This window comes from Saccopteryx leptura, chromosome 1 (assembly GCF_036850995.1).
Source record: "Saccopteryx leptura isolate mSacLep1 chromosome 1, mSacLep1_pri_phased_curated, whole genome shotgun sequence".
Classification (NCBI taxonomy): Eukaryota; Metazoa; Chordata; class Mammalia; order Chiroptera; family Emballonuridae; genus Saccopteryx; species Saccopteryx leptura.
This window is the reverse complement of record NC_089503.1, coordinates 170,128,564-170,152,746: the sequence shown is the minus strand read 5'-3', so window position 1 is coordinate 170,152,746 and position 24,183 is coordinate 170,128,564. Positions and strand designations below refer to the sequence as shown.

The following is a 24,183-nucleotide window of genomic DNA, read 5'->3' as shown; positions in this document are numbered from 1 at the left end:
ATAGCACTGACAGAAAGGGAACGAGGAGGGATTTTGTTCAGTGTAGGATTAAGACCTGGAACAAAAGCATATGGGCGCCGGCAGGACCTGCTGGCGAGGTCACAGTGCCCAAGGGGAAACAACTCGAAGCAAGTCGTTTAGCCTCACTCAGCTTAGTTCTCTTGTTGGTATAATGCAGTGCTTATGAAACTCAATACATGTCAGAAAAAAATATCTGCAAGGCACTGTCTAAAGTTGACCCTCAGGATTTCTTCACGCATGCCCGGTTATTATTTATTAAGATGTATCGGGGGCAAGTCTCACATGGTAGGAAAGATAAAAGGCCGATCTGCTCAGGGAGGAAGTGGGGTTAAGCACAACCCAACAGAAACTCCTGATAATCCCAGGAGGACTTCACCTGCCAATCAAATCTACATTCTTTTTTTATATTTTTTTAAGATTAATAATGGTTTGTTAACTGAGCAAGCTGGCTGATGTTAGGCACAGTGCAATGACCAGCTGATGACTGACTGACCAATTGCAAAGGATGCTACAGAGGATGGTGGAGTTGAGGTCCATGTGTGTTTGATGATAGTTGCATCTATATTTAAAGCTTTCTGTCACTGGGAGCACTCCTGGTGTTGTCAGGCTGTCTATTGGACTGGATGAGCCACACCGTCTCGCAATTGAATGTCAATAAGACCAAAGCAATTCTGGTTGATTCATAGCACCAGCTTAAGCATATTCACTTGCACAGATTACATTTGACAGATAGTTACCTTCAGCTGAACTCTGTGGTTAGAAGCTTGGGCATACTCTTGACAGTGAGCTCAGAGTTGATGCCTAATGTTTATTTCATATTCTGTTTTTACCTCCCCTAATACCTCCTGTGTAAATCTACATTTAAATATATTCACAGCTGATGTTCTTGCCCGTCCACTTGTTACCTCTGGACGGAAGACTATAACAATTCTATTTTATTGTTTTAATAAAAAAAATATAACAGGTTCCTCCAGCTTTTAATTTCATTAAATCTGAGCAGCAATGATTAATTTTAAAGTAACTCCTTGATGAGCAGTTGCCCAAGTGATGGGAGAATTCTTACATCTCTAAAAACTTCAAGTCTTTAAAACTTGGCATGTTGTAATTGTGAATCCAAGAAAATAGGTCCACATCTATTTGCCATGTCAGTATTTGTTTATCTGATGTTAGTATTTCATTCTTCAGTTCTCTTCAAATTTAGGTATAGAATTATCCAGTTCAAGAATATATAGCCCTCTAAAATGAATATGATTTAAAGAACATATTCTGAAATGTTTTCATTGAACTCTAAAATACATATAACCCAATACACTCTAAAAATTTTTTTAAAATGTTGCCATTTCTGAATATTTACATTGGGAAAAGAATTAAGACTTGGCATTTTACGTTGAAAAGAAGAGGTGCAGTTATGATGTAAATTTATTCTCCGTGGTGTTCTCAACTTTTCAGTTATGTTCAAATCATTAAGATTCTGATTGGGAAGTTTAGAGAACATACAGATCTTATTATATGAGCCTAAGTCCCTGTTCTATACAAATAACACTGCAAAGCTTTGGAATCCTTTATTTAACCAAGTGAACGGTAGTTGTGTTTGCATGACTGGCCCTCTCTTGGAAATAGTGATTTCAAAGCAAGCATGTTTTACTCATGCATTTCCATATTTTCTAGAATCTGTGATTTTAAGACATCAAACAATTCAAATTACGTAGTTATACATTTCACACAGGAGAAATGCTCATGGTAAAGTCGATACAAAATATTTTTAAAATTATTTTCTCCACATTTACTGGTATACTTTCTCACTGACAGTCATTTTTTTTTCTCTTTTACTGACAGCTAGTACTGACAGTTGAGAAGCAAGATGTAAATGTAAGTCACTATTATTTTGTCCACCTGATACCTGAGCATTAGGTAGAAATGCTTGGCTCTATTTTAAAAAAAGAAATTAAATGATTTCCAAGGGTTCTGATGGGAAGATATATAGAAAAACTCTTCTCTGTAAATAAAAATGTGTTGGAGGCAAGACCGTAGTACATTTAGAAATATCATACTTTTCTCATTAGGGATGTGACCAGTATTTGCATTGAAGAAAATAGGCCAATTATCTAAGGTGTGCAATTACTTTCTGTTCCATTAGCTATAAATCGTTTCAGCATGAAATTAATGGAGAGTTTATAAGAGGTTTATAAGAGGAGCAAAGGAAGCAGGTTAAGAAGTTATTACCTGGTTAAGAATTTTCTTTTTCTTAAATATGAGATTCAGGAATACAGTAGTTTTCTAACCATTAGACAATCCTGTTTAGTAAATGCATCCCTGAAGACAAGGCTATCTCAATGTTTGCGTGTGAAGAGTTATTATAATCTATGAGTAGAAGCACACTGGGCCAACCTGGACTAACTCTGTTATCGTAAAAGTACTAATTCCTTACTTCCTTTAAAGAGTGACTTGCCATTGCTCTATCTTGTAAATAACAGCTGAGTGTTAAAATGTAAGGAGTTAAACAAATAGTTGTGTTCCTTTATCAATGACTTAAATGGCATTTGCAGGATTTTATCTTTTTTTTTTAACCTTAGTATTGTCCTTATATGTGTGGGTATCTGTTGAAAGGGCAGTCTTAGAATTTATAGGTTTTTATATTAAAGCAGGCAATTATAAATTGGTCAATTTCACCCAAGAAGTGTTCCCTTGTTTTACTTATACCAGATGCTCAAGAAATGGGCCCTTGTGCTTGTTTGACTCGGCTTCTGTCCTATTTCTTACATCCTTACTCTTGCACTGCAGTCACACGTAGCTTGTGAAAGTTTGCTATAAAAGATTAAAACTGATTTGCCTTTAAATGCAGTAGTTTCCATATCCCTTTTATGGAAGGATACCTACTGGGAGTCTGGGAAAGTCCCAAATAGTAAGTAACAAAAGGCAGGAGTTTCCTCCCAGAAAAAGCAGCAGGAGTTTCTTGGTAGGAGCTTCAGGACTTGGAGTCAGAGGCTCGGAAGTTGCCGCTGGACTGTTGAGTGTTCTGTAGATAAATTGTCACTCTGGCCTGTCCCCCAATGTCATTCTTTGATTTTTCTCTCTGTTAACATGGCATTTGCATGGGGGTCTGGCTGAGAACAGGCCCTGTGCAAATGCCTCGTGACATGTCTAGAAAGCTGCTTTTATGTTAAAAGTGATCTGTTTTCTTGTTCACTACGCCCACAATAAAAATGTATCTCCTATGTCAGAAATCATCGGGAAATTCCTCTGTGTATTTTCAATGTCCATTTTAAGTCAAAATATTAAAATACAGAGAGTGGGGGAAATTTTTATTTTTAATTACAAAACTACAAAAACCACGAAGTTGGTTGGTTATTGGCAGCAAGAACCAAAAAGCTTTTTGCTCAGCAAGAGAAACTGATAACAAAATAAACAGAAAGCCAACTAAATGGGAAATGATATTTTCAAACAACAGCTCAGATAAGGGCCTAATATCCAAAATATACAAAGAACTCATAAAACTCAACAACAAACAAACAAACAATCCAATAAAAAAATGGGAAGAGGATATGAACAGACACTTCTCCCAGGAAGAAATCCAAATGGCCAACAGATATATGAAAAGATGCTCATCTTCTTTAGTTATTAGAGAAATGCAAATCAAAACGGCAATGAGATACCACCTCACACCTGTTCGATTAGCCATTATTAGCAAGACAGGTAATAGCAAATGTTGGAGAGGCTGTGGAGAAAAAGGAACCCTCATACACTGTTGGTGGGAATGTAAAGTAGTACAACCATTATGGAAGAAAGTATGGTGGTTCCTCAAAAAACTGAAAATGGAACTACCTTATGACCCAGCAATCCCTCTACTGGGTATATACCCCAAAAACTCAGAAACATTGATACGTAAAGACACATGTAGCCCCATGTTTATTGCAGCACTGTTCACAGTGGCCAGGACATGGAAACAACCAAAAAGCCCGTCAATAGATGACTGGATAAAGAAGATGTGGCACATATACACTATGGAATACTACTCAGCCATAAGAAATGATGACATTGGAACATTTACAGCAAAATGGTGGGATCTTGATAACATGATACGAAGCGAAATAAGTAAATCAGAAAAAAACAGGAACTGCATTATTCCATACGTAGGTGGGACATAAGAGTGAAACTAAGAGACATTGATAAGAGTGTGGTGGTTACGGGGGGGAGGGGGGAATGGGAGAGGGAAAGGGGGAGGGAGAGGGGCACAAAGAAAACAAGATAGAAGGTGACAGAGGACAATCTGACTTTGGGTGATGGGTATGCAACATAATTGAACGACAAGATAACCTGGACTTGTTATCTTTGAATATATGTATCCTGATTTATTGATGTCACCCCATTAAAAAAATAAAATTACTAAAAAAAAAAAAAAAAAAAAAGAACCAAAAAGCAACAGAACTGAAAGACACAAATTTAGTGGATTTGCAATGAAAAAGAAAAGCCTTAAGGAGGGTATCCTGAAGAATTGTTTTAGAACAGGCAGCCGAAAAGGGAGAAAATTTATTACTACTACTACTTGCCATATGCTTGTTTTGTTGGCTTGTCGCATTAAAGACACCTTTGGATACCTTTGCCATACATGGAACCTAGATTTTTTTTTTGAAAGAATAATTATAATTGAACTCATTGAGTTAAATATATAGAATTGTATTGCTTTCAACTGTAAATAGCCCAGTAACTGGCCTGTGCTGGAAGGAAGGTAGTTCTGGGCAAAGACATTTCCCCCTTTCCAATAATGCTCTTCAACAGACCTCCAGTTACTCTGTGACTCATGCTGTAGTCTCATGAGGATCGGACGAACAAGAAGTTTAGAAGGTCAGGAGAGCCTGATGCTACTCAGTGAGATATTTGGGTTTAATAACTAGACCATCATTTTGCCTCATCCCTAATTCAGACAGTGTAAAAATGGGGGAGGGGAGAGAGAGAGGGAGGCTGGATAGAGATGTCCTTTCTGGTTAAATGTTAAAATAAGGTCCTTTACTTTTCTGTCTCTGGTGGCACAGGGCATTGGAAACCCTGTGACACATTTTGGAAGTGTTGCTTTAAATTAGGTTTTAACATTCGAGGATCTGTAAAGGGCATTATTAAGTACTTAACAGATTCTGTGTTTGCCTTCCAAGACAGGACACAGCCAATATCTGCCTCACTGAATTGATAAGGCACTTTGTCCCACCTGAAGAGACTACATTCAATATTCTAACAACTCTTATACCCAAATTCTTCTTGTCTCATAATTACAAAATGTTTCGTATCTGAAGAAAATGGCCTAAATGCCACATTAATGGTCTTGGGTAGTTTAACTTGCATGGGCTATTCATGGAGAAAAATTTGGTTTGTATTAAAAGACTTCTGTTCGTCAGATCAACTACATCAAATTAAATTGTGAAAATGGAATGGGGAAACTAAATTGTTAAAAATGTCATCCAACCTGACCAGTGGTGGTGCAGTGGATAAAGCATGAACCTGGAATGCTGAGGTTGCTGGTTTAAAACCCCAGGCCTTCCCAGTCAAGGCACATAGGAGAAGGAACTGCTACAAATTGATGCTTCCTACTCTTCACTCCACTTCTCTCCCTCTCCCCTTCCCTCTCTCTGAAATCAATACATAAAATCTTTAAAAGAAGTATTCCAGGTTTGTTTTAACTGCCACATGTTGTTGTCAGAGAAGTTTATCACTCTGTAGCTAAAGAAAACCAACTTTAGGCATTCTAAGTGGTGCCTTTATTATTCTTGAAACCAATTTATCAAGTTAATTTTATAAGTTTTTCTATATTCAATTTATTTTTACTTTTGTCTTACTCTTATATCTTATCTGGCTCATAGAAGTGTAATGTCTACATATTCTAGATCTGTCATGCCTGGTATTGTTTTCTCCTTTGTACAAAGCAATTGAACCATGAGTTTAATAGTAATTCCTTTTATATTTAAAAACCCCATTAGGGGTTTTTAAGTTGATCTAGATAAAATTTTTTGGCTGCAAAGTGAAATAATAGGATTGGTGTTCAAATTATGCCTAGAAGGCTGAAACATGGAGTTATTCTTCGATTACCTCTACTCACTGTTTCTCGGTTGTTTGTAACTGCCGTGCAATCTTACTTATTTTTCAGACTGAACACTGTGTGCAAGAAGAGGCTTTGGAAATAACAAAATTAACTAAATGGAATCTTGGTCAAGCAAACTGAGTGGAAGGGATAAGACATCAGAACTGTAACATTTATCGAATAATAGACACGAGTGGTTATAGTTGTTCAGAGTCAGTTGTAATTTTTTCTGATTGTGGTAAAGCTTCATGGACCATAAAGAACTTAACGTGGATCTTTCCTGAGGCAGAAATGGGGAGAGGATGCCAGATCAGGGGCAGGGACGTGAAAAGGTTCAAAAGTTAGAGTCTTCATGGACTAGTTAGGAAAGAATGGTGGCGAAGCTTGCCTTGAGTAGGGTTTCTGTTTGTTTGTTTTTGCAAGAGCATAATAAGATGAAAATCTACAGGAAGGTTAGTGATTGATGCAAGAAACTTGAATGAAGTTGAGAAGAGCATTCAATAATCAAAAGGAAGCAAATGGAGCCCTGGCTAGGTAGCTCATTCAGTTAGAACGTCCTCTTGGTATGCCAGGGTTGTAGGTTTGATCCCTGCCCCAAATGATAACTTTGATTACAGAGTTAAGTCAAGGCTAGACTCTGTATTTGTCTTTGACTCTACTGAGTCTCTTCAGGGCTCTTGTCTTTCACTTCTAGGCTAGCCGCAAGAAACATGGCTTTAATACTCTTTTAAACATTGCTTTTATTTCCAAACACCCAGTCTCAAATCTTCCACCTGATGCAATGTTAGTGCCTATGTATAGACTGCAAAATAATGCTGAAGAAAAGCACAAGCGTGTGTACTTGAGGCTATTATAAATTAATGATTTCCACTGGAGCCAGTTTCACTGCAGCCTTAGGGTAAATTTGGAAGGTGCAATTGTTGATTTAAAGGGTGTGCATAATTTTATTTTTGGTGGGTGTATATTGACAGATTGCCTTCAGAAAATGGCTGGCTAATGCAGACTCCTACCCAAGGTGATTCATAGAGCCTATTCCTCAATTTCTTGTCAATATAGAAAATCATCATTTTTTCCTGTTTCCCAATCTGATGGGTAAAATCAGATTAGTGCATTCTTGTTTTCTTTTGCATTCCTTACTCTAACTTTTGTCGGTCTTACCACAGCAAGACTTACTGATGACCTGTATGTATTTTTTTCTTCTGAGTAATACCTATTCATTGCTTTTTTTTTAAATTAAGGGGTTTGCATTTTTTATTGATTACTAACAGATCTTAATGCATTATTAGCAATGGTTTCCCCTCTGGTAATTTTCAAAGAATTAAATTTGGTTTTATTTATACTAGTGATTATTTTTAAAATCTACATGTAAAAATACTTTGTATTTCTAAAGTTGTAAACTTTAGACATAAAGCTATATATTAACTCCCATAGGAAAGTAAGGGAGTTATCACAGAATTGCTTTTTGTAATTTTTTTTCTCTTCCCACATTCTCCTTTTGGTTAAAATAAATAAGGCTCCTTATCACAATATATTGTTGCAAAATCATCACAATAAAAAGATGATACCTTTATTTGAAGCATCGTAATAACATTTTTACAACTACTATTAGAAATAATATGTATAAGTGGATTCCATGCTCCTTGAGCATTTTTTGTCTGCCATACTCATCTAACTTCTGCATTTGAATTGAGCCTTCTATCTGGTGGAAGTATTTCTATTTTCTGAAAGGAAACTTGTCTGGTGATGTACCTTCTAAATCCTTGCCTAGTTGAGACTATCTTCCTAATGCCTGGACCCACGAACAATGACTTGGATGCAGATGAAATTCTTTTCATATTCCTTTTCAGTTATGAGCTTTTAATACATGGCATGATCTTGAGAATTATTTTCCACTGTGGGTGTTCTGCTTTATTTTGGCACATATAGGATTCCTACAGGTTTCTTTCTTCATCCTTAAATTCCAGGACCATTTGCAAGCATATGTTTTGGTGTTAATCTTTGTTTTCCTGGGCATACGTTAAGCTTTTCACAGCTGAATATTCAGTTCACCCTTTGAATCACTGAATGTTGCTTTTTTCATTATGTCTTTGAATTTATTTCTTGCTTTTTTTTTCTATAAGATCAGTTTCTTCCTTTTATATCCAAGTTACTTAAAAGGTTGTGGATACCCTAATGTATTGATTCATCAGCTTATTTCTATCAAACCTATTTTTTCAAGAGCTTCTTTTGTTCAAGGCAGGCTCTTTATGTTGGTAACTTCATGGCTCCTAGCTTAACATTATGCAGTTTACATATTCACCAGGAGACCTCGTTCACAACCACAAATCCTAGTACTGTTGTTATCCTCATGATTACCAAAATCTCTCATTTCTAAGTTTATATGGCCACGGGGATGTCACTGATCTTTCAAAGTTCAAGTAGTAATATTCTACATTTAAAAAAAGTATTGCTCAGCATGGTGCACAGACCCTTGATGACTTGCCTCATGTCCTGTAAGGCCTCCCCACGTTCCTTTCATTCTAGTCACTCTGAGCTATGTCATCTTCAAATGCATCTGTGTTGGTTACATCTGTGTCACTGTGACTAAACTGGTCATCTGTTTTTCTCATGTGTTGTCTCAGACTGAATTCCATGACCATTTCCTCTGCACAGATGTACTCACACTCACCTTTGTTTGCTCCTTTAACTGGAGTTCCCTTCAGAACAGTGCACATTTTCATAACTTTTCACATCAATGAAGAAACGCACACACACTGGCCTTCTCTCACAAGTCCTAGGACTGATTTTTTTCAGCATTTGGCATTTCTGAGCTTTTATTTTTCATGATTTTGGCTCGTGTTCTGCCTCTTGTCTGGAAATAGTATTGCTCCCAGTAAATAAGAGGTAGGGATAGTAACCCATGTAAACACTGGGAGCTAATAGGAAAGAGATGCTATCTAAAATGTGTGTTCTAAATGACTTTCCATTTAAATCCAGTGAATCTCATACTCCATTCCTCCTCAAAATCTCTTGCATTTTATTTTATGTTGTTTCTCGGTGACTTTGGCAATACCTATCAATTTGGTGTCATCTGCAGATGACACGTAGACTAACTCTTCCTTGGGGATTATAAATGAAATCCTGAAATAAAACTAGAATTTCTTATCAATCCTCCCCTTCGTTCTATAAATATTTTAGTTCTATAAATATGTTTTAAAGGATAGTGCTGAGTTTGAGTTCATGTAAAATGTTATTTCAAATAAGATGGAGTTTGTATGTCCAGGTTACTCCTTGGTGCAATTATATTTCAGTTTTATTCATTTGGTTTTGTGTTCCTTTGCAGTATCCTGTGCTAAACTTCTCCATTAAAATACCTATTCCTTCTAAACCCTGGTTAAGAGAACAAACAGTGAAGCCCTTTGGTGAGGTCAGTGTCATGCATTTGATTGGATACTCAAGCTTTCCTATTGTTTTATTTTTCTTGGAGAAATAAAACCTTCCTAGCTTTCAGGTCAATGGATGTAATGGTTGGATTCAGACGGAATGACACTTCCTCCTTTTGTAAGTCTCTGGTTCCTCGGAGAAATCCTTGAGAACTCTGGTGACAACTTGCTGTCATTTAGCTCATTTAATGGTATAAATGACTTAGACACTAATCCAGAGTGGAGCAAAAGCCTCATGGTAAAGTGAAATTTTGAGAAGATCTCAAGTGCATTATGAAAAAGGCACTTGGGCAGGACTTCTAGTCATTTCTTAAAGTTCATTTCTCACAGTTAACCAGAGTTTTGCTGTTTTGTGTGTGTGTGTGTGTTGTTTTGTTTTTTGCTAGAGAAATGGATTTACTATTGTGCCCTGCTCAGACATAGCAGCAGCTGATTAAAATGCCCCGGAAGTAGAAGGCAGGTGAGATAAGGTTGGAAAAAGAAACCACAACCCAAAAATACACAGAGTGGAAATGTAGCTAGAACAGAGAGCATGGACTGTACTCTCAGAGAGCATAGAGCACACTAATGGGAAATAAGCCAGAGGTAACCAGGAGACGAATGGAGGGCTTTGCAGAACATGTTTTCACTCTGGGTGAGAACCCGTTGAAGATCATTTTGCGAAGGAGTGGCATGATCTCATTTTGTTTTAGCAAAGAATCCTAGGGATGCTATCTGGGCATCACAGATCGTATCAGGGAGGCCAGTTAGGAGGCCAGTGCAAAAATCAAGGTGAGGCCCTGGCCAGTTGGCTCAGTGGTAGAGTGTCGGCCTGGTGTTTGGAAGTCCCGGGTTCAATTCCAGGTCAGGGCACACAGGAGAAGCACCCATCTGCTTCTCCACTCTTCCCCCTCTCCTGTCTCTCTATCTCTCTCTTCCCCTCCCACAGCCAAGGCTCCATTGGAGCAAAGTTGGCCTGGGTGCTGATGGCTCCATGGCCTCTGCCTCAGGTGCTAGAACGGTTCTAGTTACAGCTAAGCAACAGCCCAGATGGGCAAAGCATTGCCCCCTGGTGAGCATGCCAGGTGGATCCTGGTTGGGTGCATGTGGGAGTCTGTCTGACTGCTTCCCTGCTTCTCACTTCAGAAAAATACCAAAAAAAAAAAAAAAAAAAAAAAGATCTAGATGAGCAGGTGGTGGTGGCTCACACAAGGGTTGTAGCAGGAGTGATGGTGAGCAGTGAGTGAAACTAGGACGTCTGGACTCGCAGTAGCTACAGAAAATGATTTGGGCCTAACCCTATTATCTAGGAAGTCAACAATAAATCAGACCATTGGCAGATTTTCCATCATCTGTATGTGTAAAGTAATAGCCTTTTTTTTTTTTCTTACCAAGACAGTGAGAGAATGAGCAAGAGGGACAGATAGGGACAGACAGGCAGGAAGGGAGAGAGATGGGAAACATCAATTCTTTGTTGTGGCATTTTAGTTATTCATTGATTGCTTTCTCATATGTGCCTTGATTAGGGGGCTCCAGCAGAACGAGTGACCCCTTGCTCAACCCTGTGACCTTGGGCTCTAGCCAGTGACCTTGGGCTTCAAGCTAATGACCTTTGGGCTCAAGCCAGTGACCATGGGGTCATGTCTACAATCCCACACTCAAGCCAGCAACCCCACGCTCAAGCTGGTAAGCCAGCTGTCAAGCTGGATGAGCCCGCACTCAAGCCAGTGGCCTCGGGGCCTCAAACCCAGGTCCTCCATGTCCCAGTTTGATGCTCTATCCCTGGGGTCCCCAAACTATGGCCCAAGGGCAGCATGTGGCCCCCTGAGGCCATCTATCTGGCCCCTGCTGCACTTTTGGAAGGGGCACCTCTTTCATTGGTGGTCAGTGAGAGTAGCATAGTTCCCATTGAAATACTGGTCAGTTTGTAGATTTAAATTTACTTGTTCTTTATTTTAACTATTGTATTTGTTCCCGTTTTGTTTTTTTACTTTAAAATAAGATATGTGCAGTGTGCATAGGAATTTGTTCATAGCTTTTTATATAGTCCGGCCCTGCAACGGTCTGAGGGACAGTGAACTGGCCCCCTGTGTAAAAAGCTTGGGGACCCCTGCTCTATCCACTGCACCACCACCTTGTCAGTCAGTAATAGCTTATTCTTCTTATTTATTTATTTATTTTTAGGTAGAGGAAGGAAGTAATTTAATAGTTTGGTATGCTGTGGCCATGAGAATTTTATATCTAGTCAAGACAGACAAAGAAAACTACTTGAATTCCTACATTAAATTTGTAGAGATCAGTTCTGGCCAGCTGGCTCAATGGTAGAGTGTCAGCCTGGTGTGTGAAAGTCCCAGGTTTGATTCCCTATCAGCGTTCACAGGAAAAGTGACCATATGCTTCTCCACCCTTCCCTATTCCTCCCACAGCCATAGCTCAAATGGTTCAAGCAAGTTGGCCCTGTGTGCTGAGGATGGCTCCACGGCCTTGCCTCAAGTGCTAAAATAGCTTGGTTACCAAGCAGTGGAGGAGCAGTCCCAGATGGACAGAGCATCGCGTAGTAGGGGCTTGCTGAGTGGATCTTGGTCAAGGTGCATGTGGTTGTCCATCTCTGCATCCCTGCCTCTCACTTAATAATAAAAAAAGGTTTTTTTGAAGAGATCATTACATCAGAGTCTTGTTTGTAGGAAGTTGTAACACGTAGAGAGCTTTAATAGGTAGTAAGACAAGAATAGCAAATCCAAAGCATCATATATAATGTGAAAATGTAATACATTTAGGCATACATCATGTCACAGGCCTGGCTTGTCTGGGTTGCTCAGAGAAGGAAAACCAAACAAGTGTGCATGTCGGGAAAGAGGTATGGGAGGGCGTCCCGGACAATGAGGGCCCAAGCAGAGGGGTGAGTGCTGAGATAAAATGTGTGGGCTCACGGGAAAGGAAAAGTAGACACAAAAACAAACCAGAAAAATCTTTGAGGACCGTATCTGTGTACGAAGTCATTTTCCTGTGGTGTCTGTCATACAATCCAAGAGAAAGAAGCTATAATCAGTCGTTCAGTAATTCAGACTAGTAAAGGGAGCATATATATATGCATATTTCAAATATTTATGGGTGACTCATGTGCTTAATTTCTGCCAAATCAACCTTCCCAGATTCATTGCCTCCACTCTTTATATATATGTATGTATGTGTTTTGTATAAATATAGCTTAAATGAGAAAATTTAATAGACTAGAGTATTTATTTTTAATTAAATAACTCTATATGAAGACTCATGTTGGTCAAAAAGGTTACTCTGCGGAAGTGAGGGGTCCCTGTATGACATATCTGATTTACTAAGTAATGGTGCCTTTTTCCTGCTTAGAGTTATAACGTGGTGTAGATTGTGTTTGTGGCTTTATTTTTGGAGGATCAATTAGTCAATCAATCATGGATTATGTATTGAGCATCTGCCCGGCACGTAGGGCACGCTCATCACATTTGCAAATGACACACATCTTGGAGGATGGTAAATACGTTGGATGACAGACATAGCGTTCAAAAAGATTTTGACAGCCTGAAGCAACGGGCTGGATCTAACAAGATGAACTATAACGTGGATAAATATAATTCCTGTCCTTGGTTTACAAAACTAGCTGTGTATGTACAAGGCAGGATGGATGTGCTTTAGCAGTGATGTAAGTTAAAAAAAAAGAGAGGGGGGACACTATTTTAGCAAATATTCAGCCCTACTTAATGTATCAGTTTGAGCGACATGATGTCATTGCCAAAAATCTCACATGCTGTTTTGGATTAGATTAAGGTGATAATCCTATTTTAATTTGGCAAGTCAGACCACACGTGGAGACTTGAGTCTTTCTGGAGCCACATTTTGGGAAGAGAGAAGACCCTAAACCGTGCCACATTTAGAGCACTCTAGGAACTAAATACAGTTATCCTGAAAGTGACCCAGGAATAGGACAGCTTCACCTGCCTCTGTGTAAACTCTCTCATGGCAAAGGTCTAAGAACTGTTTGGTGAGATCTCAGTGGTTAGAGCTGGGACACAGGCATTGAAGTTACCAGGTGCTATCCTTCAGTTTGTTTGTAATAGTTAAGAGCTATTCAGAGATGAAAGGGTTCCCCAAATCTGCAGAAGCGGGATACTAAAGCGATTAAATGTCTGTGTTCTCATTCTGGGGATAAGAGTGTGGAGAATGTATGTGTAAGGCATTCAGCACATTGAACAGGCATGTGGCAAGTGACTGTAGAGCTCATCAGGGTCATGACCCTGACAATAGAGAAGGCCATGTTGATGTGAAGCCTAGCTCATCACTATGTAGAGTTACAGCAGAGAAATTCAATGGATGGGTCCAAACTACTATAGACGGTTGTCGCTTCTAAACATGTACTGGGTGTGTTGACTCATTAACATTGGTGAGAACAAGCTCTGGAACCAGTCAACCTTCTGTGTGACCTTGGATAATACAACCTTTTTTATTTGTTTTCAATTATCTGAGATTCAGCATCATTTTCTTTAAAATGGAGATAATGAAGCTGCCTCTGGTTACAAGGATAAAAGAATGATTGCACATAAAAATTTTAGAACAATGTCTGACATCCTGATTCTTCAAGAAATAGAAACACATTATGCTGAAGTAGTTGACAAAGGATTGTTGGAGGATATGGGATTTGAGATCTACATTTTGAAAAATAGTAAATATTTAGGTAAATAAAAGGCAGTAGGAAGGTTCTTCCCATATGGAAATGGCTTGAGTAAAACATGGGGATAAAATTAAGCCTCATCTTATGGCTGGAAAGTGAGGAGACCTCAGCAGTTACGTTGATGTTGGCTGTTGGCGACTGGTTAGAAGTAAAATTGGGTAGGCTGAGTGAGGAAGACGTTAGTTTAGGATGGTAAGCAGAGGTAATACACATACTCCCAGGTAGGGAAATATAAGATATATGGGATATTTTAAAAGCAACCTTTTAGAGTTTTCAGAATAAATTGCTTTTCTTATGTTTAAAAATTATAGATAGAATCATAGAGTCTTTTATGTAAGTTCTTTAACCTAGAAATAGAAATTCTATTTCAGGGCAATAGTATTTCAGGAAGTCTGAAACATTTTAGCTCCATAAAGTTGTGCTTTTACAATCACTACAGGGTGTTTTTCTTTTGTGTTTGAATCCCTTTGTGTTCAAAGTGATGTCCTTGGTGTTTGTATCATCTGGCATCATCCTTTCAGAGTGAGTTTGAACTCAGGGTCTGTTGCCAATCACTTTGTGCTAAACCAATGGGAAAGGTGCTTAAAATGGTTTTGCTTTTAATGAAATTTATATGCTTCAGGGCTCGGAAGTTGAGTCTGGGAAGGCAAGTCTCACAGAGAAGGCCCTAAAATATGTTCCTCAGCACACAATAATGGATTAAGGCCTCCCTTCTCAAAGCAGTTCCTTGTAAGACATTTCATTCATTGACTGCAGTAAGCATCAGTCCTTAGCTCAAAATCAAGCATCTTCATATATTGTGATTCAAACACTATCTAGTGTATTAAAATGTTTCTTTTGTTTTGTACATACAAGCTTCTTGAGAGAAAGGATCATGACTGTATTTTCTTGGTGAAACCCACTGGGCTAGTGTGGGTACCAGGTTGATGCTTTGTTGAATTAGATTGAAATGGGAGGATATAGATAACAGGAAAACTCTATGACTGTTTCCCAGGTGAGGAAGTCAGAGTCAGTACTCTCTCCATGTTTTCACAGCCCATCAGCAGTTCCTTTTGCTGGTCGGGGCCAGCAGGAGTAGGATGCCTACAAAGACTTGACATCACAATGGTTCAGGTGATTGAGGACAATTACTATAACCCAGGCGGACTTGATTGTGTTTATTTTTTCCCCTTGGTAGTGTCTCAAATAGCTACTGTATGACTTTCTGGAATTTTGAATTATACTCACATGCGATGATCAGGAATTACACTTAAAAAAAATAAATCTAATACACTCTTGTGCTCAAGTGAGTGAGTACATTTTATCACTCATAGACAAATTTGACCAAAAATGGGGTCAAAGTAAATATAAAACCCTGAGAGAATGAAGTCTTGAGAATGACCTGCCCCCCTATGTCTTCTTTCTCAAGTGTTTTTGGGTCTCTTGTGAGAGATTTAAGGCCTTTCTACAGCTGCTACTAACTTGGCCACTTCGTTCCTTTTTGCCACACCAGGAACACATACGGAACTTCTCTCATTCTCACGGGGGTGGGGAATGAGATAGGAGGGCAGTTAACTTCAGCTGAACGCTTTTTCTTCTCAAATCAGAAATTCTATTGGACATACTTCTATTCCCCTAAATAACTGGCAAGGGGACCATCAGAATGAGCTATTGCAAAAAGCCACCTTTGTCTTCACCGCATTCATGTGATAGGGCCCTAGACCGGAATTGCAAAATAGTTTAAAGAATCTTGGCATATAAAAGACATGGTGCAGCACGCCAGAGACAATTTCATCTTATTTATAGAAAGGCAGTTGGTAGGGAAGGGACAACAGGCCAGAGAGGCTTGGGATTATCATTAATCATTTTTTTAAAGCACCAACCAAGCAAAAACATCCATGAGTGACACTGAATCCTTTCCACTAAGCAAATCTGTGATGAGTTGATTAAAAAAAAAAAAAAAAAGAAGGTCCTGAACTCTTGACTGCAGATATAATACAGTGAATGCAGAAAATCAAAAACTCGCTTTCTATCTGACTCAAAAATAAAGGTGCACTTAAACTTGTAAAAAACAACATTTTTATTTGAATGATATGACAGAACTGTCACAGGAGTGTTACCTGCTATAAAGAAAGCCTGAGAATTATTACCTTTATTAGACTAGTGACACTGAGTTTTCACCATACATTTCTAACTTCTGTCCCTCTATGGAGACAATTTTCTTTTCTTAAATAAACTGTCATGCTGGTGTTAATATATTGTGGGCTTTCTCGTGCTCGGAGAATACTGCTGATATAAAACATGTATATGTTAGATTGGTAATAGTATCTTTAGTGTAGCTGACGAGAACAAATGTGTTTCCCTCATGGCTGTGCTAATGTGATAAAGGAAAATTGGCTGTTCATCAGCTTTTGGCTGGGCAAAGACAGTAGAGATGGAGCCACATTCTTTTTTATGCATTAATACCATCGAGAACTTTTCACTAGTTATATTTCATGTGCCTGCATGTTGCGCGGAGATGTTGTAAAACATGAGATAATGCTACAAATAACAAAGCAGAAAAGCCTGTATCTTTTATAATGATAACAGTCAAACACCAAATGACAGTAACAGGCTGTAAAAAATGGGATGCAAAAAAAAAAAAAATACAGTCCTTCTACCTAGCAGATAGGTATATATCTAGACCCTCAAGGAGTTGGTGTGTGATCATTAGGTCTTTATGATAGCTTTGTTTGGTAATTACGTAAAATGCTACTCTGGGAAGGGGATTTAGGAAAGGATGTGGTTTACATGAAACAGGTTGATAAAATGGAGAAAAGCCATATTGAAAAACTTTTTGACAAATTAATATTACCAGGTAATTATTATGTTAACATCTAAGTTTTCTTTTGTTTAAAAGAGAGAGGGTTTGCTTCAGATGGGGCTCTTTAAGCAATCACTCACGTAATTTAAAGATGTTGGAGAATTGTTGTTTATTTTAATCAATTATATCAAGGCTGTTTTCATAGAATCGCATTTTGAATGCTATGATTTGACATATTGCTATTAAAATGGTAGCATCTAACCTTTCCACTGCAAGACATTAAATTTCTCTTTCTTCCTTTTCCAATCCCATCCACCTCACGAGCCTTTTGTTTGCTGGTTCAGCCCCTTGACCAATTAGAGTACCAATGATTTCTTTTACAATGAACTTACAGCACTTAAACAGGACTATTTGCAGAGACTAACGTTGAGGTCAAAACAGTTGATCAGCATATTTGGAAGTATGCAGTCTTGAAGATTTTGTAGAGATGCCATTCATGAATGAGTACCAGACTTTGAATTGCTATTCAGGAATCACTGTACACTAACAAAAATTTCATAACTTTGGTGTAAGCCAGGGGTCGTCACACTGTAATCCATGGAACAGTCTGGCTGGGCACCTGTTTTTATAAATGTTTTTGCTGGAAGACATCTATGTTCAATAATTTATATGTGGTCTGTGGCCATTTTCTTATTACACAGCAGAACTGAATAGTTGTGACCTGATTGTTTGGACCACAAAATCCTTTGCTTACAAAAAACAAACAAACAAAAAAAAACTCCTCTGGCTGTTTACAGAAGAAGTTTGCTAATCCCTTGTGTAGAGAGTTATTAGGTTGCCTGAATAATTAGCCTAAACAAAAAGATTAGCAAATCTTAAAAAAACTTTATGTTGGGAGAGTACATCTGAGAATAAGTAATTCCTAAGAAAGTAAATGTTTATGAGAAGTGTGTGTGGCAACCTAACTTGAATTATATCTGTCTTATATTTCATTGAAATATCTGGTTTTGAATATTTCTCCCTTTTGTTTTCATTTCTGTTTATTTCCAAAGATGGCTATACCACATTTAACTAATATCTAAAGAAACAACATGGTCTCAAAAATCTTATGAAAGCATGGCCTTTAAGGCTCTTAAATAGATGAGACAAACAATTGTATATACCTGCAAATACACTGGTACATATATCATCACAGCCCCAAACTACAATATGTTGGTTTATATCTAGTTATATAAACACACAAATGTATCACTAGCTGTTAAAATAAATTATTTTGTCTTTCCAAATGAAGAAAGTGGAGAAACAGAAAATTAACTTGAAAAAGATGGCTGAAATATAGTCATTACAAAATTAAAGGTTATGGTGAATAATGGCAGCTAAAATAATAATGGTGATCATTCCTTACAGGTGCATCAGACAAAAATCAGTTTTTTCATCAACGGTTTGGAGGCAGATAATACCGCTTTTGATGCAAGAACTCTAAGAGGTTCAATTACAGATTTCGCCTCTGGTACTACGCAGATAGGACAGAGTATAAATGGTAAGATCTGACTTCAGAAAATGATTTTATTCAATTTTACTGTTATTGAGGATCAGAAAATAATATTTTAAAATACCTGAATGTATCTGTTCCTAGGGAGACTGAAATAAATGAGCACAAGTGGGTGAGGGCTTAGTACAATAGAAATGCATCCTCTCACAGTTCTGGGCTAGAAGCCTGACACCAAGGATTTGCAGCGTTGCTTTCTTTTGGAGCTTCGGACAGAGAATCTGTTCCGGTCTTTCTCCTTCTAGGGGCTTCTGGCAGGCCTCAGTGCTCCTTGGCTTGTTGCTGTGTGGCTCTAATCTCTACCTCCTTGTCCTTCTCCGTCTTCTCCCCTTTTCTCCTAAGGATGCTTGTGGTTAGAGTTAGGGCCCATTCCAAACCAGTCCACTCTCATCTTGAGATCCTTAATTGCATCGACAAACACCTGTTTTCCAAGTGAGTTCACACTCAGAGGATCCAGGGGGACATAATTTTTTGGAGGGCTCCCTTTAACCCACTGTACCAGGGAAACTTTATAATTAGAATGCATCTACTGTGATCAATTTTTAATTAAGAACAATGTGTAATAAGCTATATAGTTTTTCCTCTTCTTTGTTCTGGTTTGAGTTTTATTGTGGGACTGTGGTTAAAGTAGGACTTAGAGGATCAGATATAAACAGAAATAATATCTGACATGTAATAAAGTGGATTTATGGTCTTCATATCTTCCACCCTGAGAATGACCATATACTTTATTTTTTTTTTAAATTTTTTATTTTATTTTATTCATTTTTAGAGAGGAGAGAGAGAGAGAGGGAGAGAGAGAAAGACAGAGAAAGAGAAGGGGGGAGGAGCTGGAAGCATCAACTCCCATATGTGCCTTGACCAGGCAAGCCCAGGGTTTCGAACAGGCGACCTCAGCATTTCCAGGTCGATGCTTTATCCACTGCACCACCACAGGTCAGGCTACCATATACTTTAAAAAGATACTGCATACTACCTACTGAAAAGAACAAAAGCTGAATTTAGAATTATCTTAAAATAATTAGCACAATGGTCTATAAATTGCTGCACTTTGAAATTAAAATATTATATTATTTAAAAATACCCATTATAAGAAAATCCAAACACTACAGAACTCTGTGAATTATAGTTCATTTTTCTACCTTCATGGATAGATACAGTTGACTTTATACCCTACCAAAATTTTCATACAGATACCTAGAAATACATTTATAAATATAATTTTCTAAAAATGCTATTATTATACAAATGCCTTCTCTGAATCCTCTAAAAATAAATACTTGCCCTTCAAAAGTTATAGACAACATTTCATGTTAATATGTCTTCTCATTTAAAATGATTGCATTGTGTACAATTGTATAGCTGTTACAAAAATTTTTTACACAAGTCTCTATTAAGGAACATTTACATTGTTCCTAACATTTCAATATTATTAGTCATTACTTGATAGAAAGCACTGTATAGCAATAGATCTAGTATGCACATATACACACAATCATACATAATGCATACATACATTTACAGTTGATTAATGCTCATTATTGTTAAGAATGTTATGCCAAAAAATTTTTTCCAGTTTTTAGATAGCATGTAACTTTGCAGTGTAGAAATTTAAAAACACCTAAAAATTTTAAGGCAAAAACATGCATGCAACATAATGCAAATATATCTGATGACTTTTTAATCTCTGTGTATGCCTGAAAAATGCTATAGGAGATTTTCTGTATTTCAGACTCCTGGTGAACACAACTCTAATGGTGAACACAGAATAGTGTCAGTATAGATTATCACTAGAGACTAGAGTTGCCTCCTTTTAAACTCATGTGCAAATTAAATCATACAGGGAATACTCTTTTGAGTCTGATTCCTTTTGCTCAGCACTATGCTCATGAGATGTATCACTGTGTGTTGCTATTTCTTTAGGTTTAGGAAATACTTATTTAATATTGTAAAATGAGTGTTCCAACCAGCAATATATGAGAATTTTGGTTGTTCGACATCCTTACCGACACTTAGTATTGTCATATGTTGTTTGCCATTCTGGTGTGTGTGTGATGCATTTCCTAATGACTGGTGATATTGAGAGATTTTCATGTGCTTATTGATCATGTGAAGATGCTCTTTGTGAAGTACCTATTAAGTTTTTGCCAATTTTTAAATTGGATAGTTTATCTTTTATTATTGATTAATAGGGGCTCTTCAATATTTTGAATATGAGCTCCTTGACAGATACATGGATGGCTGTCTCTTCTGGGCTATTGCTTATCCTTTTATTCTCCTAATGGTATTCTTTGATCAATAGACATTCTTTTATCTTAATGAAGCCAAATTTAAAATTTTTTCTTTTATGCTTAATCTTTTTTACGTCCTGTTAATGATATCATTGCAAACCCTCATAGCGTGAATATATTCTCCTCTACTTTTTAATACAAGTGTTACTATTTTCCCTTTCAAATCCAGGTCTATATTTTATCTTGAATAGATCTTTGGGTATAGTATGAGGTAGGAATCAAGACTCATTCTTCTCCCATGTGACTCTCTAATTGACCTACAAACATTTTCTTTAAGTAGATCATCTTCTCTCTGCTGCTCTGCCATGGTAACTTTGTCACAGTAATGTATCTGTACATGTGAGGGTGGCTTTGCTCCTGAGCTATTTTGTTCCAATGATCTGCTTGCCAGCACTTGAATCAAAACATTTCATTTTTGTTATTGTAGGCTCCACAAAAGTCTTAATATCTGGAAGTATTTAATATGCCCATCGGTTTTATTTCTTTCAAGATTGTCTTGGCTGTTGTATGAATTTTTGAAGCAGCTATATTTCACAAAAATTCTCCTGATACTTAATCATTAATCAGTTTTGGGATCAGGACATCTGTACACTCTCAGATCTTCCAATCCATAACATAATGTGTGCTGATTTCTTTCAGCAGCGGTTTTAGTTTTCTGAACAGAGGTCTTACTTGTGTTTATAAGGCTTTGTCCTGTGTATGTGTTGGTTCTTTCCTCATGCAATTTTTATGTATACTTTTTAAACTTGGTTTTCTATTTTTTTCTGTTACATGGAAATACCATAATTTTTTTTATTGATCTTAAGTCCAATGCTTTTGAAAAATTTTAAGCCTTATATAATCCTATCATTTGGGCACTCAAATATGTTTGAATGTCTACAATAAATGCACAAACAGCCATGGCTTTTGAGTTGTCACATAGATTTTTATGGGTGCTGTTTTAATTCATTTAGACACAATGCAAAATTTGAGTTTGTTTTTCCTGGTGACCATTATTCTAGGATAAAGACATACATTTATTTATTTATTTACTTTTTTGTGACAGAGGCAGAGAGAGACAGAAAGAGAAACAGATAGGGACAGACAGACAGGAAGGGAGAGAGATGAGAAGCATCAATTCTTCATTGCAACACCTTAGTTGTTCATTGATTGCTTTCTCATATGTGCCTTGACCGGGGGGCTACAGCAGACCAAGTGACCCTTTGCTCAAGCCAGTGACCTTAGGCTCAAACTGGTGAGCCTTGCTCAAACCAGATGAGCCCGCACTCAAGCCAGCAACCTCGGGGTTTTGAACCTGGGTTCTCCATGTCCCTGTCTGACGCTCTATCCACTGCGCCACTGCCTGATCAGGTGATTCACATTTTTGTTCTGCATAATATACTGCTCAAAAAAATTAGAGGATATTTCAAAATGAATATGAAATGATAATATATCCCCTAATTTTTGTGAGCAATATACATTTGAAAGCACTGTATTGGTATTACAAACTCTGGGGTCAAACTAACATAGGATTCAATTCAATCCAGTTGGGAGCCTTTGATCAAAATATGTGTCTTTGCGTGATGTTACCAAGATGGCGACATTGTTTTTTACTTTACTTCCCCTCATAAGAACAACTAACTACTGTGAAAAAACAAGATACCACTGAGACAATCCCCAGAACACAGGAGTGAGGCTGCACCACCCCCCTCCATACTCTCTCTCTCTCTCTCTCTCACACACACACACACACACACACACACCACAGAAACCAAGGCAGATGGCGTTAGAAGGTTAGAGAAGAGGCTACTGCTAATGTTGACTACAATGACCCTCCCTCAGGACAGTGCAGTGCTGCTTGAGGAGGTTGCCCCTGAGCCCGTAATTCCCACAGTGGGAAAGAGAACCCAGGGGGTACACCATCCTCCCCAGCACTGTGGGCCTCTTCATGGGAGCCCCGACTCTGATCTCGTACCACGGGGATTGCAGAGTCTGCTCTGCTCCACCAGTGAGAATCTGACTATGACATGGAGGGGGAGGGGCTTGAAACAACCAGCAGAAATCTTGGCTGCCAGAGTTCACTCCTGCAGTGACCACCTAGTAATCCCAACCAGCAGCTTTGCCCATCTGCCAAACCAAGTCAGGGCCATGCTAACCTTGGGACACAGTGGGGTGAAGAACTGCCTGGTTCAGGTCCTCAAACCAGAGTTTTGCTGGCCCTGGTGCCCAGTGTGCCCACCCCCAGGCAGGGCGCTCAATCCCAGGGCCACTGTGGAGGGTCTTCTGGCCCTATCTGACTGGCAGAGCTGTGTGGCCAGGAGGCAGTCCAGCAGAGGTGGATAGGCAGAGTCAGAAGCCTGGGGGCAGGGCACTTAGATGGAGACAGCAGCAGGAGAGCTAGACTGCTGTTGCAGCTGCTCCTCTGGCTGCACGCGGGCAGGGAGTCTCATTCCTAGTCCCGCCCATTACTGAACACAACCTTCAGCCTTGGGTACCATTGGTGGGGATGCAAACGGTGCAACTACCATGGAAAACAGTGAGTGGCACCCCCCCCCCCCAAAATTAAAATTACAAGTACCATATGATTCAGCAATTCCTTTTCTAGAAATAAATCCAGAGGGATTGAAAACACTGACTTGAAATGGTAACTGTACCGCCATGTTCATAGCAGCATCATTTACAATACCTGAGTGTCCATTGATAGATGGATGATGGGGTAGAAAAGTTGTGAGACATACTTAATAGAGTATTATTCAGCCATTGAAAACAAGGAAATCCTACCATTTGCGACAACAAGATGAACCTTGAAGGTGTTATACTAAGAGAAATCAAATAGAAAGACAAATATTGTATGATATCACTTAATATGTGGGACCTAAAAGACAAAAACATGAACTCAAAGGGGGGGGGGAGAAATATTAGATTTATGGTTACCAGAGCTGGTAGGTGATCAAAAAGTAAAAACTTCCCCTGCTAAGACAGGCATGTACTAGGAATGTGATGTACAACAAGACGACTGTAGCTAACAGTGCTCTATGATATATAGAAGAGTTGATAAGGGTAAGTCCTGTGTGTTCTCACTGCAAGAGGAAACTCTTTTCTTTCCTTTTATTGTATCTGTGTGAGAAGGTGGATGTTCACTGAACCTACTGTGGTAATGTTTCACAATGTATGTAAGTCTAACTATCATGTGTTACGACTTAAACGTATACAGTGATGTATGTCAATTATTTCTTAATAAAAGTGGGTATGGTGTATCTTTTTTAAGTCTCAGTTTTCTAATCTATGATGTTTTAATAAACCATATGGATATTATAAGAATTATGAGATACTATGTTTAGAAGATATTGCTGATTATAGAGTACATATCCAGTAAGTAGTCCCTATTATT

At 38.3% G+C, this 24,183-nt stretch overlaps 1 protein-coding gene across 1 annotated transcript in view; it reads left to right on the top strand.

The window, feature by feature from the left end:
• USH2A (usherin) overlaps nt 1-24,183 on the top strand; it is a 538,690-nt gene that overhangs the window by 16,117 nt on the left and 498,390 nt on the right. The window contains exon 4 of the mRNA XM_066379924.1: nt 18,381-18,513. Coding sequence (XP_066236021.1) covers nt 18,381-18,513 — 133 coding nt within the window. The remainder of the gene's footprint in view (nt 1-18,380; nt 18,514-24,183) is intronic.